This window comes from Gossypium raimondii, chromosome 10 (assembly GCF_025698545.1).
Source record: "Gossypium raimondii isolate GPD5lz chromosome 10, ASM2569854v1, whole genome shotgun sequence".
Taxonomy (NCBI): domain Eukaryota; kingdom Viridiplantae; phylum Streptophyta; class Magnoliopsida; order Malvales; family Malvaceae; genus Gossypium; species Gossypium raimondii.
In genome coordinates, this window is record NC_068574.1 from 1865300 (window position 1) to 1879796 (window position 14497).

The 14497-nt window shown below is 30.0% G+C and overlaps 2 protein-coding genes across 3 annotated transcripts; both read right to left on the reverse strand.

Moving 5' to 3' along the window:
- Positions 1 to 1997: 1997 nt before the first annotated feature.
- Positions 1998 to 3620, reverse strand: LOC105778472 (uncharacterized). Its single transcript, XM_012602183.2, has one exon. The coding sequence runs from the start codon at positions 3334 to 3336 to the stop codon at positions 2035 to 2037; it is 1302 nt and encodes a 433-aa protein (XP_012457637.1). The 5' UTR covers positions 3337 to 3620; the 3' UTR covers positions 1998 to 2034.
- A 5960-nt stretch (positions 3621 to 9580) lies between these two features.
- LOC105776939 (protein RTF1 homolog) lies at positions 9581 to 12555 on the reverse strand. 2 transcript variants are annotated; one of them, XM_012599916.2, is made up of 2 exons: positions 12389 to 12555; positions 9581 to 11770 (listed from the first exon to the last, which is right to left on the reverse strand). In XM_012599916.2, exon 2 carries the CDS (start codon positions 11724 to 11726, stop codon positions 9744 to 9746), a length of 1983 nt encoding a protein of 660 aa, XP_012455370.1. In that variant the 5' UTR covers positions 11727 to 11770; positions 12389 to 12555; the 3' UTR covers positions 9581 to 9743. The 2 variants fall into 2 exon arrangements, with proteins under 2 accessions (XP_012455370.1, XP_052478202.1); XM_052622242.1 differs by lacking the exon at positions 12389 to 12555 and adding an exon at positions 12318 to 12335.
- Positions 12556 to 14497: the final 1942 nt, after the last annotated feature.

The window sequence follows — 14497 nt, forward strand, 5'->3', positions numbered from 1 at the left end:
AAGTTTTTCCTTTTACCAGGGTGGGTTTAATTAATGTCAGTAGATATTGTTTAATAACGTAAGATAATATTCTAGAAATTAGTTTGTCTCATATGTATTTAATGAATATTGTTTACTTAATTATATGTAACTTATAATTAACTACATTATATAAATATTATTATAAATAATATTAAAGAATAAACAAATTAAAAAAAAAGGAAAATCATGGAGAAGCCATTGGTCAAGAACTCAAGTTGAAAGGGTTTCATCAACTTAGATTTCTTCTTGTTTTTGCTTACAACATCATCATCATTATTATTATTATTCAGCAGCAATTAAACCGTATCTTTAGTCAACTTTGGGTACATTAATCAACAAGTGGCCTTACATAAGAAAGATCATAAATGAGTTCATTAGCATGTGCCCAACTTCCCCAAACCCAATAAATTGGAACTAAAATCAAATTGAATAATGGCAACTCCTCACAAGAGAATCATTCAATGTAAATTGCACGACTTAAAGGATAAATGAATGTGCCATTGCATCACATTCAGAGATGCAAAATGCATATTAAAATGGGGGTGATATTGCTGTACTCATTGACTTCTCAATATTGTCTTTTGTTCTATCATGGTGACAAATGGTGAAATATACAAAAAGATGTCTTTTTTAAATCATTGACGGTTTAATTGAGTGTATTTTTTTATAAGGACTCAATTAATATTTGATTTTTTTATTAAAAGTTATTTTTTATTATTTAACCTTAGAAAATGACCTAATCTGAGCATTAAGTATGGTTTAGGTATCAATTTAGTCTTTTTTAGTATGAAATGGTAAAGCTCACTGCCATGGTAGATGATACCGAGTTGCTACTCAGTGTGATGTCGATATGGGTATGTTTTTCTATTTCATTCCATATATCTGAAGAATTACAAAAGATAATATTTTATACTCATGTTCATATATTTCGAACACAGAAAATCAAATACAAAATTTTCAAGAAAATTGAAGGGGGAAGCAGCCTGGTTTGAAAGATAATTTGTGGCAATTACATGTTTAATGGTCCCAAACTGGATCAGGATAATGGTTGCAATTGGCATATAAATCTAAGAGAATATGGTAAGGCAAAGAGATAAATTACATATAAAAGAACACACGCATGGTACCATGATGTAAACCAAGCCCAAGAGTAGGTGTCTTACATTAATTGGAGGCTGAGAGATTACTTTCATGTCTTATTCAAGCAATTACATCCTACATTATCTACTACTTTTTTGATTTTGCTTTTTTTTATTTAAAAAATAGATAAATCAGTCCATATACATTAGATTAAAAAGTATATCGGTTCTTTTGTTAAAAATTTCATTGATTTTTACCGTTAAAAATTGATCTTCATACATCAGCATGAGGTATATATGGCATGCCACATTTTAGTGTTTGGTTATTCCATCAACCACATCGGTTTTAAACAATAAAAATAGATAAAATTTTTAACTAAAATGACCAATTTGCTATTTTCTAATAAAGGCAAAATACAACCTGACTCTTTGTACGTAATGTTCAACCCAACATTCAAACCAAATGGTGTCATATGACTCAATGAATATTTGACACATGTGCTCTAATAAAAAACCATACATACTTAATTGGGATAAAAGAACACTTAAGAACCAAATTAAACTTTGAAACCATGCGTAAGTGAGGAAAAAAATCTAAGTATCAAATTGAACACTAAAATTAAACTCAGTTACCAATAGTAAATTAACCTTTTTCTTCAACCAGTAATTGGATAAAATCAAATAAACCCAAATCTCAATTATTGCTATCTTTATGTCATAAAGCATGAAAACATGTATAGTAAAAGCATGATTTAACAACATACTTTCTTTTTTACTTTCAAAATAAAAAAATAAAAAAACAGCATATTATTCTTCCTTTCATTCTCATAAGTTGAAATCACAGGTAGCAAAAAAAAAAAAAGGATTAAAAAAAAAACCCAAACTGAAAATATATAATGAGACAAATTGAACCTTATTATATAAAAATCTATACTTACAAACTTGATGTTGAAATATTGCAAAAAATACAACAATCTGATATAATATGATGAACAATGCTACCTTCTTCAACTCTAACATCCTTGCTTTGCCTGTTCCAAAGATGAACAGCATAGCTTTGTCTTCGGATTTGCTCGAGTTTACGACGTAACCAATCCGATTGAATCCCATTATTAGGCTCTCGGAATAAGCTTCGGATCCGACTCCAATCGACCGGATAAAAAGCCGGCGGTGGCAACACGGTGAAGTTAAATCCAGGCCTATTGGTAACTCTACCAACTACCCTTGAAACTAAATAAGGACCATTGTGACCCCATTTATTACCATCAAAAGTAAGTGCAAATTCTTGTATGAATTTGTACAACAATGGATGATGTTTATCAAAAACCAACACAGCGTTGTTTAATCTACTCCATGTTTTGGTCTCAATGTTCATGGACTGTGCACCGATGACATTGCTCAAATTGTTGAAACTTTTTAAAACAATAACATCTGTGTCGATATAAACGCCGCCGTATTTGTATAACAAGACCAATCGGAGTAGATTAGACAGGTTTTGTCCTAAAGAAACCTCACCTGGATTGATATTGCCTGTCTTTAATCGATTAAACCATGTTTCTGCATATGTGTGCTTGAATATAGAATCAAAATCAGGACTTACAGTGATTAAATTAAACCCCATGTTTAAAAATGGTTTTAAAACAGCATTTCCTTTTGGGGAATCTAATGAAGTGGATACAATGACAAGACAAGCTTTGGGGTTTGATTTGAACACACTTTCAATGACAAGTAATTCTCTATGACTCAATGAGTGTAATGATGAAATCCATGTCATGAAAAAACGAAGCTTACAGTTTGAATTTTGGAAAAAAGCCCTTAATTTGGTGGAGAAAGTGAAACCCTTTGTTCTTTTTGTTGTCCTTAATTGCAAAGCCTTCAATGTTTGAGGACTAAAACGATGAGGTTGTTTTTCTGGCTTTGAAACCATTGAAATGTTGGGTTTTTGTAAAAGAGATAAATGGGTTTTTAAGTTTAAAGATGGGTTCTCTTCTTTCACTGCATACATAACTGAGGAAGATGATAACTTTTTCACCGGTTTGTCACCGGGAAGGATCTCCGGTAACAAATTGGCGGGCTCCTGTGAAGTTTTGGCGGGAACAGAGAGGTTAATGTAGAAAACAGAGAAGCCATTACAAGCTAAAAGAAGAAGAAGGAAAAGTGGTAATAAAAGCACAAAGCTAAAGACTGAATTTTTGGTATGATGGAAATTATGGTAAAGTTTAGACATTTGAAACATTGGTTTTTTTTTTTTTTGGGGGGGGGTGGTTGTAAGAAATTAAAGTGGATTTGTTACAGACATTGATGGTGGTGGTAATAGTTTCATTTGTACATGAAAAAGATTAAGAAAAAGAAGGCATTTCAATGGAAGCTAGAGGAAGAAGAAGAACAGGAGCTTTAATGGAGGAAATTGCAAAATAATGGGATTTAAAAAAGAACAAAATTATTGTAGAAGTGTTTGTGTGGTTTTGGACTTTGAAAGCAACCATGCAAGCAAGAAGAGAGGTCTCTCCAACTCCCAAAGCAGCTTCTATTATTGCTATAATTAGCCAATAGGGAAAAATAAAAATAAAAAATTGCTGTAATAGAATAGTTTATTTTTGGTTTAAATATGCACTCAGTCCCTTGTCTATTTTTTACTTTTAGGAATTTAATCTCTTTGTTTGTCGGATTTGAAAAGTAATGGGTTAAATCATTATTTGAGGTCTGAACTTGTCAACTACTTTCATATTAGAGCTTGAATTTTTTTTTGCCCCAATTTAGTCCTTCAACTTGGCGTTTGTTCTCACATTAGAGCCTAAACCATTTTTTGTCTAGGTTAACCCTTGAACTTGACAATTGTTCCTATATTAGGGCAAACATCGTTTTTATAATCGTATACTTTTTTAAATATATATAATTGTATAAACCTTTTCTCAAAAAAATACGAGGCATAAAGATAAATTTAACTCTTAATATTTACATCTCTTGTCAATTTGATTTTTAGTTAAATTTAGCCTTCAACCTTTTAAAAAGAGTAAAATTACTATTTTTAAATAAAATACTAACTAAAATATTGAATTTTTAAATATAGAATTCACACGTATTTCATGGTAACTTTTTGACTTTTAAGCTTCTTTTAAATTTCTAATTTTAATATTTTTATGATTTTTAAAATATTCGTCAATATAATATATAAAACAAATAATATAATATTAATATGAATGACACGTAGATTATTATGCAAATGATCGCTTAATGTGAACGTATCATTATACCAAAATATAATATGTATAAACCTTAAATCAGTAGTATTGGCATCATTTATAAATAATTATAAATGTTTGAAGTGAATCTTCTCATGTGATATATATTATTATTTCCTTGACTAATAATAGGACTCAAACTGATACATCACATGCCAGCCAAAATCGTGGAAAATATTATTGTATATTGGATAATGATTGATTTATAATTTATAATTTATAATTTATAAATAATAATCTAACAAAAGTTTGAAGTAAATCTTTTTCATGTGAGAAAAATATAAGGTTAAATTAGTTACGTACGTAGAAATAATTTGTTTGATTTTTTGAAAGTTTAGAAAAATAAGTTGTTTTGGAGAGAGAGTATGAAAGTGCGTCCAGTTGGTGCGTTTTCTGCACAGTTGACAAGAAAGCACATCCAACTTTCTGCTGACATGTCTGTGCCCAGCCAGATACATTTTCTTTGGAATTTTGAAAAAACACTTATAACTGGGCGCACATTCCCTAATATGTCAATAGAAAATTTGCCTAGCTAAACGCGTTTTTATTCTCTCTTTTCAAAATTTTTTAAAAATCGAACTATATAACTAATTAACAAACTATTTCATATATGATTAATTTAACTGAAATATTATTCTTTCATTGACTAATAATAGGGCTTAATTTTTTTCTCAATCGATACATTAAAATGCAGCCAAAAATCGTGGAAAATAATGCTCATTATTCATATAAATGATTGGACCTCAATGTTATCTGACTTTGATTTTCCATTATTTAAAATACCAAATTAATCCTTTAGAATCAATACCGTACTATGAATATAAAAATTTTAATGCACGTTTTAGTGCTTGAATTTTTTTCATTTCAGTCTCTAATTTTGTTAGTTTAATCATTTGAATGTTAAAAATTAATTGCTGAATTATTTAATGATTTAATTAATCATATATTGCCACATGTCATACGATGATGTGATAATGATGTCATCACAAAAATCTTTAAAAATGAAAAAATTACAAAATTACAACAATAATATAAAAATTACTAAAATTTACTAATTACTAGAGAATTATAAAAATAATATTAGAAATTTTAATATTTTTAGAACTTTATGAATCACGAACTTGAAAATGAGATCATTGTCTATTCAAAGAATACCACATATGATAATTATTTTATAATTCAATCAATTGAATTTATAATTGGTAGATATTTTAAGTGATAAATTTAGATAAAATTTAAAATTATTTAAATAATAAAAATAATTTTATTTAAATTAAATAATATTTTAATTATTCCAAATATTTGTTACTATCTCAAGATAAATTATTTGTCTCTAGACCAATATATTAAAAATTGTTGTCAGTGTTTGACCATTCTAAAAATTTTGGTACAAAATAAAAAGAGTATGTGTGCGATAATGAATGAAGTATACTTTAGACATTGAATGGGAAGCTGAGTCAAATAAATATGCCGTTAGTAACCTTGGTAAAGTACTAAAATTGATATATTTTAAAATATTAAAAATTTAATATAAATATATATTCAATTTTATTAATACAATTTTAAATTTTTTATAAAATTGATTGTGTTACAATATACAATTTTATCAAATTTTAATATTTTAAATGTGATTAGCAAAGGTATATTTTATGAAAAAATACAACAATTTTTACTATTTTTTACAATCTTTTATGATTTCTAATAATTTTAATTTTAAAATTTTAAACTTTTTACAATTTTAAAAAATTCCAACATTATTTTAATTTTTAAACAATTATATATATTTATAATATTTATAAATTTTTTATTTTTTATTTGTAGGTTTTTTCTAAATGATGAAGTCAGTGTATGCCATGTGGCAAATTTATGATTGATTGGATATTCAAGTTGGGTTTTTTTGTATTCAACCGTTTTTTAAACGCCCAAGGGATTAAACCAAAAACATTTGATAATGTTAAGGATTGGATTTGGAACATTTGATAGCGTTAGGGATTGAAGTTGGCCAAAAAAACACTTTAAGGACCAAAGTGAGAAAATGCTATACTTTAAGGGCTAAAATGTTCATTAAGCCATATAAAAAATGAGCTTATTATTCTCAAATAATTTAAAAACGAGTATGAATAATGTGGTTTTTTGGCTTCTAATTTCAAGATTAGGTTTATTTTGGTATCTGTATTTTTCTCTTTTTTTTTTGGTTTATTGGTATTTAACTGTAAAATTAAGTCTATTTTAGTTTTGAACTTTTGAAAGAAATAAAAGTTAGATGACATTTGAAAATTATAAAAGTAATTCTTTTAATTTTTTCTAAGGAATGACATGATATAATCTCGTACTATCAAATCAATAAATATTGATAAAATCCAAATTTAATGATGAAAATGGGTTTAGTTTTCAAATTGTATCAAAGTAGATAGAAAAATACAGATAAATCACCTTTGAGGCTTGATCTTGGTGACTTTTCTCACATTAGGGTTTGAATTTTTTCTTGTTTAAGTTAGACACTGAATTTGGCAATTGTTCCCACACTGGAGTTTGAATTTTTTTTAATCCAAGTTAGGCCATAAACTTGGCAATTGTTCCCTCATTAGGGCTTGAATTTTTTTTTCAGGTTAGTCCTTAAAAGCCCTAAAGTTCATGCCCCAATGTAGGAACAATTGTCAAGTTCAAGCCTCAATATGTGAATAACTGCCAAGTACAGGGACTAACTTGAACAAAAAAAGTCCAAGCCCTAATATGAAAATAATTGCCTGGTTTAGGCCTCAATGTGAAAACATTTACCGAATTTAGGGCCTAACTTAGATAAGAAAAAAGTCTATCCCCTAATGTGGGAATAGTTTCCAAGTTCAAGCCCCAAATTGTAATTTAACCCTAAAATACAAATACGACAAAAGAATTTGCTAAGTTCAGGATTAAAAATTATATTAACCAAATAATTATTTCGTTAGTTGGTTGCTGTGTGTGTGCGTGGGGGGATGTTGCGCCTGTCGGTAGGTCACACGATAAAGGGTATTTTTGGATCCCACATCGTCTGTGTCTAGTTAGTTTCTTACGAATTTTATATAAAAAATAATTAGGAATTTTAATTATTATGTCTTCTTTTTGACTAAAGAAAAGCTGCTTCTACGTATTTGTCATATGTGGTTCAACCAAAAGAAATTGTTGCCTGTGAGACCATGTTTTCATAATTTGTAAGTTGAAAGATGATCTATAGATATTTTTTAGGGTATTGTTGACCCAAGTTATAAAATTATTATTAAATTATTCGATAATTTTTATTTAAGTCACTGAACTATTCAAGTTTTTCATTTAAATCATTGAATTGTTAAGTTTTTTTTCTTAAGTCTGACTTGTGATTTTCAAGTGATAATTCGATGATTGGTACGTTAGATCAGTACCCATCGACGTGTAGAAAAACATACCTTAGGTCCAAGTCAATTTGATGATTAGTGTCAAAGATTGAAGAAAAAATTTATTTAGATTTTAGTTTGCAAATTTGTGATGGTCAAAGTTGTTTTATAGGGAAAAATTGAATTGTACAAGAGAAGGGGAATGAGAGCTTTCAATTGATGTAGATGTTGAGAGCAGAGAAGGTCATACAACAACGATCTTAACAACCTAATAACATAAACGAAAACTTTTAAATAGTTTAATGACCATTTTGTAACATTTCGAAGTTAAGTGACCAAAACGTAATTTATAGTGACCTCAATATAATTTACCCTATTTTTATTGGGTGTGCAGGATGTTGAATAAATAAGGAAGATCGAATTGGATAAATAAAAATAATTCAATTTATTCGATTTTCAAATTTAAGTGATTTATCTATTTTAAATATTTAAACCAAATAAATTAATTAAGCATTAAATCCATCTCAATATTCAAAACATAATATCCAATTACTTTATATATACTAACCCAAATAAAATATAACCAAATCCAATTAAATTATGATAAAAAATCCAATTAATTACCTAATTAATTAAGTAAATATACAATAACTCAACTCAATTAATTAATTAAATCCAAATATAAAGTTAAATAATTAAATTAAAAATAATCCAATTAACTAATTTGAATAAATAACCTAATCCATTAAATAACCCAAATATAAAATAATACAACCCCAACACATTTAATTAATTTAAGGTAAATATAAAATTTCTATAAATTCATTGAGATAAAAATATATCATTAAATCAACTAAGATTCAAGATTATACAATCCAAAGAAATTTAAATTTCGCAGCCAATCATTAAATATGAATTATCGAGTTAATTTCATTAAGAATAATATGAAAACATAAAATAAAATTTAAAAGGAGATTAATTTAATTAATTTTAATATTATAGTAACAAATCCATTAATATTAGCAAGAGATAAAATTTTTCAAAAATTTATTTAATTGGTTTTCATATTTTGAAATTTAAAATTTTAATATTAAAAAATAGAATTTTCGAGAATGTGATAAACAAGTACAACAAATTTTAATACATTATTTTAGTTTCTACCGTTTTTTCACTTTAATCCTTAATTTTTTTTACTCCAATCAATACTTTAAAAAATGATATTTTTTCGATGACCAAAATAAAAACAACCTAAAAGTTTAGTGACCAAAATGAAAGTGAAACATGATGCTACGTGTAAAGTTAATTGCTGTTAGAGATTTAACGGTCGGGTGACTAAAATGGAAGCGCCTTAAAAGTTAAGTTACAAAATTGCAAAAATTTCATCTTATATAACCAAAATAAAAACACCCTAAAAGTTGAATGACCAGTTAGGTAATTTATCCAAAATCAAATATCTCCATGTCATATTTTCGTGTCTTATGCAAAAAATTAATGGGCTTTTTCATTCGGGTACAAACACAAGTAGGGTTCTTGCATACAGAGGGTCCATATTTAGTCCTGAAAGTAACAAATTTTCCCTACTTAATTTTTAAACTTTTTTTATCCATGTTAATCCTCAAACTTATAACTTTATCCAATATTAATCCTCAAACTTATAACTTTATCCAGTTTTGATCCATGGATGACATGGGTATTTGTGCCACATAATCACTTAAATTATTATAATTTTATAAAAATAAATGATACGTGGCATAACCTTAAAATGTCACGAGTTCAAAATTGAGAAAAATTATGAATTTCAGAATTAATTTGGACAAATAAAAGGTTGATCCCCATTTGCAATATCCATTATTTTTCATAAAATAAAAGAAACGTAGAATTTTGCTATCAGTTATAGCAGTCAAACCATAATTTTATAAACCAAAAAGAACATACATATACTCGCACTAAAAAACAATGAAAACAATATTCGTTTAAGGCAGTTTGATGAAATGCTATGGGAACAAACTTTCCACTTAAACAACAGCTGGAAATAATAAATATATTTATTAACTCTAAAGGAGACCTCTTCTTCTCTTGTAGTCACTAACTGTCAAGGTAAGAGCATGTCTCCTTCCATCATTCTCGGGAACTCGGCATCCGACGGTTGCTTCTATCCTTTGTTTCCTGGCCATGAATCCAGCCACCGCGCCCTCGTGACCGCCGAACTTCCGAAGCACGTCCAATGAGATTGGAAGCTCAAAGTCATGTAGCATGTTAGATTCCGTCCCTTCATCGACAGGGGCATTTGTGTCAACCAATTTCCCCGCACCTGCAGCTTCTTGCAAGGCAGCTGCTGTGGCTGCCCTGCCAGCCTCAGCAGCAGCAGCCCCTGCATCGTTGCCATTTCCACTGCCAATTGCACCGTTTGTGTCACCATTAGCTACCGCTGCTGCATCTCCTCCAGGAGCCTTTGCATTATAGTAGTTCCTTGATCTAGTCCACCTCCTCGAAAATGGATCATACCCAGCTTCCCCTGCTTTTAAACCAGTATTTACAGGTTTCAACCCGGATGCATTTTTGAAATTCTCAACTCTGTTCTTTCGGTTCATCTCAGCCAACCTAACAGCCTTGGCATCTTTCTCCTGTGACTGCCGGGAAGCCTCTAGTTGCTGCAGTCTCTTCTTAATCCTCTCAACCTCTACATCATCATGCTTGCTTTGTGCAATTTCTAGGTCCCTTCTCAGTCGGTCCTTCTCAGCTGCAACATTTAACGGTCTAGATGAACTGGACTTTTTCTCCTGCAACATCTGCTTTACGGTAGCTGCTGAGTAGACAAAAGTTTTGGCCTTCTGTAACGCTTCTTTCTTTTCAAGCACATCTTGCTTGCTCGGCATCCGGCCTCCACTTCGCTCCACCTCCCTAATTAATTGTCTAAACTCCTCCTCTAGCGGTGGGGAGTCTGAAATCATAGCCATCTGCCACCTGGCAGCAGAGCTTTCATTTCCCCAAACCACATTCAAGTACTTATATGTTGTCTTGTTCTCTAGTTTGTATGTCCGATCAGGATCCGTGGCATCAACATTCCTGACCATGCAGAGCCTGTAGATAGCGCCAGTTTTTGACCTTCCAATGCCGACTCTTACAAAACAACCCACAATCAACTCTTCGAAAAATGGCTCCATTAACCATTTTGCAAGTTTTGACCTTCTGATAGTAATTTCCTTAATGTCATTAAATGTTGGCCCATTTGGCCCCCATGTGCCCCTCTCATCCTCACTATCAACCATTCCGCCATCCCCAGTTGACCCTTCGTCTTCACTGTTAGACCTGCTTTCACTCTCACTCTGACTAGAGCTACTTAGACTTGATGCAGTGAAGGGTTTCCTCTTGACTGGTGATAAGCCCCGGTTGCCAGAACTGCCTCTAGATGCATCTCTCAACTTACGATGTGCCTCTGGATCCTGCTGCTTCAGCCGTTTTGCTCTCAACTCATTCAGAGCATCATCTTTAGCAGCAGCCCTATCCGCAGATCTAGCCGATGACCGCACTCCACGAGAAGGAAGAGGTGGAGTCTCTCTCTGTGACCGGCTAGGCCTATCGTTTTCCCGCTTCGATCTAATCTTCTCAGTAAATTTCTTATCACCTCTCTTATCTGCTCGTTCCGACAGAATCATTTCTCTTTCCAGTTCAGTCAACTGCGCAAGCTGTCTCCTGTCTTCCTCATTCTTGTAAAGATCGTCACCAACATCAGATTCATCACTGCTGTCACGCTCTCGACCAGAACCAGCATCATTATAATCACCTTCTTCCTGACTGCCCTGATCATCATCTCTTTCAGCAGGGTCTAACCTCTTCTTCAATGGAACTTGTGAACCAGACGGTTTTCTACTTGCATACCCATGATCATCATCCGAATCATCATCCCTAGAGTCACTTCCCCCATCTGAATATGAACCTTCACGTCGCCTTCTAGATGGTGGAAGCGAATGTCGGTTCCTTCCTCCAGTACCAGTTCTTCCCGCTGCCTCAAGAAGCAAATTTTCTAAGTCTGCCATAATCACCCGTGCACCCTTCTAGGCTGTGACAATTTGTTTCACCTCTGAAACCATTTAAAAAGATATAGTAAACCAATTTGAACGTTCATACACATATATATAGCGTTAACTAGTTTGAACATTCATTAAATATACTATCCACAAGAAAATTATGAAGAGAAATTCATTAAAACGTCACAAAGCATGTAAACCCGATTGCAGAGTTTTCTTAAACTCTATATAGCTAATGTAGGGGATAACAATCAATGACCCCTTTTTTTTTAATAGTAAAACAACTTCGATTGAAAATACACTAGCAACTAAAGGGGTATAGTTTTGTAACCTTAGCTTATACAGATTTATTCTTCAGCTCTTTTTTTGCCATTATCAATGGCCAATCTTATAATCAAATAACAAAGTATAATAATAAAGCAACGATTCCATGAAATTACTTATCATGATCAAAACCAGATCTAAGCCAGATAAACTGAAAATTCACAGTTTTTCTTATTCTATGCGTAAAACAACTTTTACAAAAAAAAAAAAGTAAAGTAAAATTCGGGACAAAAATTAAATACCACAATTTAAAAAGAAAAAAAAATAGGATGGTACCGGCGCCGACGAAGCGACGGAGACGCCGCCGCCTTAACGTTAAACAGAAAGGTAGAGAAATAAAGACTAACCTGGGTATCGCGAAAAGCTTTATCGATTTCGTAGCTAATTTTCTGATCTGGATATCGAATCAGAGAGAAAATCAATGGGTAATTAGGGGAAGAATCGGAAAAGGGCAAAGCATAAATCACTGGGTTGGATTTGAAAGGGCAAAAAATTTGGACTGAACTTTTACTTATAGACCCATTTATTATCAGTTGCTGGGTTTTCATTTTTGTTACTTTTAAACCCAATTTTTGAATGCCGTCTTCGGCCTATTTACGAAAAGGTTAAACTACACCTAAAGTCTCTGAACTATTAGTAAGTTTACATTTTGGTCACTCAATTTAAAAAAGTTACAAAATGGTCACCAGCCGGCTAACATAAAAACAGAAACACCAAAAAGTCCAATATAATTGAATGACCAAAAAAGACAAACTTAAATAGTTGAGTGACTATTTTATAACTTTTCATAATTGTGTGATAAAAAAAGAAAAATAATAATAATTTGGTGACTACTAATGGAGTTTACCATAAAAACTAATAAAATTATTACTTTATAAAAAATTATCTTAATTTTTTTATATTTATTTACACATGGATAAAAGGAAAACCCGAAGTACCTTCCTTCTACTTATGTCAAAAGGATAGAATCACGACCCATGACACTTACACGTAGCACATCACCCTATATGATCTCTCTCTTTTGGCATTTTAAAGAAAAATGTTTAAATTTTAGTTTTGATCTTATATAGCAAAAATTGAGATTTAATATATATACATTATTTTTAATGTAAATTAGTCTTTATATTTTTAATGTTATTAATTAGTCTAAACAGTTAATACCATTAATTTTTTATTAAAACATTACGTGATTATATATAATTTGAATGTCTTACGAGTTTTAGATATTGACATGTCCCTTTCCATTTCTTTTAAGCTTGTGTCTATTTTGACATTATAAGACAATAATCAAATTTCAAATTTGGCCTCTAGATTATGTTGAAACTTGAGATTTAATCTATATACTTTAGTTTTTACATAATTTAGTCCATCTACTTTTGTAATGTCATTAATTAGTCTAAACAATTAATATTGTTAACTATTTCAATCAAAATATTGACGTCAAAGTTTCTTAAGAACAATATTCCAACCGAAAAAAAATATTCCAATAGAAAAATGATTTTATAATGATGGTTTCAATGTGTTTTAAGAAAAAAATCCTAAAAAGTGTTTTTAATGTTATTTTTATTGTTATATAATATTTCTTAATTTCAAAACATTATACCAAAGAATTTAATAGAAGAATTTCAACAACGATAACAACTGAACCTAAATTTTAAATTCAAAAAAGTAGAGGACTGTATTCTAAAATAACAGAGGGAGACTCAATTCTAAATGTACAAAGTGTAGGGCTTAGAGCATATTTTAACATTCAAATTTTTACTTTATAATTCTATACAAATATATAATTAAACCAATGGCAAGCGTGAACTCGAACCATACTAGTATGTATTATTTCGTTAAAATGAAAGTTAAAGTTATTTGGTAAATTTTTATTTGATAAATTAATTTAATTTTAACTATTAAAATAAAAATATTTGAAATAATATTTTCTTGTTAAATTTTATTTTCAAAACATCAAAATCAAAATTGAATGATAAAGTTTTAATTAAAAAATTAAAGTTGATCGGAAAATTCAATAAAATTAAAGTTTAGTGCAAAATTCAATCACATAAAATTGAATGATAAATTTACCTATTTTCGCATAGTATAATGATAAACATCAATTAAAATAAAATATATGGATAAAATTGGCAAATTTATAAGCCTAGAAAAATCTATTAATTTCTTTATTTCTTGAAACATAATAATTAATAATGAAAATAATTATTTTATTTATTAAAATATTTTGTATGAAATATAACTTGATTTTATTAAAAAGAAATCATGAAAAAAAAAAAACAAAAATCGACGCAACATATAAAAGTTTTGCACATCATTTGTTGCCATAAGGGCTACACACTAAAGTAGGTAGTTTTGATGAGTTAAACAATAAACGACGGCAAAAGAAAACAAAGTTTAAATGAAAAAATTAGAAAAAAAAACCACCCAAAAATGAAACTTTACGTAGAAAGGTG